Consider the following 1,970-nt stretch of genomic DNA (forward strand, 5'->3'; position numbering starts at 1 on the left):
TATATATATATATATATATATATATATATATATATATATATATATATATATATATATATATATATATATATATATTACTTTGTATTTCCCCCTTGTATAATAAAGGTTACCTAACTATATATTTCTATCTAGTTGTATGAAAGAAAAAAAAAACAATATAAATATATTTTCTTTTTCAGTCTCTCTATTTATTTAATAACCTCCGATTTCTATAAATATCCCCAAACGAAACTCTAGGAATAACACCAAACACACTGCTCACTTGCAAGTTGCAATCTTCTTCCTCTACAAACATCACTTAAGAGTTAAGACTTAACCTTCTCACTCTTCACTCCATCACCCTCACAAAATCATGGCTCCACCAGCTGCTACAAACACCGGCAACACACTCACTTCCGGTCACGTCAAGGCGAACACCTTGCCTCGCCGTGCATATATCACTTTCTTGGCCGGCGACGGTGACTACTGGAAAGGCGTCGTTGCTCTCGCCAAGGGTCTCCGCAAGGCCAAGTCCGTCTACCCACTCGTCGTAGCAATGCTTCCCGACGTTCCAATGGACCACCGCCACAAATTGCTCTCTCAAGGCTGCATCATCCGCGAGATTGAGCCCTTATACCCGCCGGAAAACCACACCCAGTTCGCCATGGCCTACTATGTCATTAATTACTCCAAGCTTCGTATTTGGGAGGTAGTTAACAAATATCTCTTATATTCTTTATTATAATCTTTACTTTGTGATCGATTTTTTTTGTTAATGTATTATGATCTTCTTTACAGTTTGTGGAGTACAGCAAGATGATATACTTGGACGGAGACATACAAGTGTTCGACAACATTGACCATCTGTTTGACTTGCCGGACGGCCATTTCTACGCCGTCATGGACTGTTTCTGTGAGAGAAACTGGAGGAACAGCCCGCAGTATCAGATCGGATACTGTCAGCAGACGCCGGACAAGGTTCACTGGCCGGAAGAGCAGTTGGGTCCAAAACCACCGCTTTATTTCAACGCCGGAATGTTCGTTTCCGAACCCAATCTCTCCACCTACCACGACCTCTTGGAGTCGGTGAAGTCCACTCCACCGACGTTATTCGCCGAGCAAGATTTCTTGAACATTTTCTTTCGAGACATTTACAAGCCTATCCCAAATATCTACAACTTAATCTTGGCGATGCTTTGGCGCCACCCTGAGAACGTTGAGCTTGACAAGATCAAGGTGGTGCACTACTGCGCCGACGGGTCGAAGCCGTGGAGGTACACCGGAGAGGACGTGAACATGGATAGGGAAGATATCAAGATGCTAGTGAGCAAGTGGTGGGATATTTACAACGACGAGAGCTTGGATTACGTTCATGGCGATTCTAAGGTCACAACCACACACTTGATGGCGGCGGATAAACCGACGCCGCCGGTGACCAAGAGGGGTTGTCCTCTTTTCGTTAGTGCTCCGTCGGCGGCTTAACCGATCGATGGTGTTTTACACACTATTTAGTTTTTTCTTTGTTTTTTTTATTTTTTTATTTTCTTAATTATGCTTCTCAAACTCGTATAATATAGTATTGAGTTTTGATAGAAGTTGTAACTAAAAGCAAATAGTGAGTTGGGATATGTAGTACTAATGTACACTTTTGATTTTTGGCTTTGGTGTGGGTTTGTAACTATGAATAGTGGGATTTCCACCTTAATATATGTTAATGGAAAATTCCTATTTATGTATAAGATCGTTCCTAATTAAGTTCAAAGTGATCATAGGATACTTTCAGGAATGCAAGCCTATAAATTATCCCTTTGAAAAAATATTTAAGTTTTTATTAAAAGCTTTTATTTTTCCACTGGTTACTCTTGTTATATTTATTTATACAGTGTTAGTTATGTATATCTTAAATCATTTTAAATTTATCTTTAATTAGTCATACAAAAATTATTATTTTAAATATTCTTTTATATTATGTTATATCATATAGGTAACTT

General features: G+C 38.8%; 1 protein-coding gene across 1 annotated transcript; it reads left to right on the forward strand.

The window, feature by feature from the left end:
• Positions 1-219: 219 nt before the first annotated feature.
• Positions 220-1,718, forward strand: LOC111911119 (galactinol synthase 2). Its single transcript, XM_023906901.3, has 2 exons — positions 220-688; positions 778-1,718. Exons 1-2 carry the CDS (start codon positions 353-355, stop codon positions 1,459-1,461), a joined length of 1,020 nt encoding a protein of 339 aa, XP_023762669.1. The 5' UTR covers positions 220-352; the 3' UTR covers positions 1,462-1,718.
• Positions 1,719-1,970: the final 252 nt, after the last annotated feature.

The sequence above is a fragment of the Lactuca sativa genome, chromosome 8, assembly GCF_002870075.4.
Source record: "Lactuca sativa cultivar Salinas chromosome 8, Lsat_Salinas_v11, whole genome shotgun sequence".
NCBI lineage: Eukaryota > Viridiplantae > Streptophyta > Magnoliopsida > Asterales > Asteraceae > Lactuca > Lactuca sativa.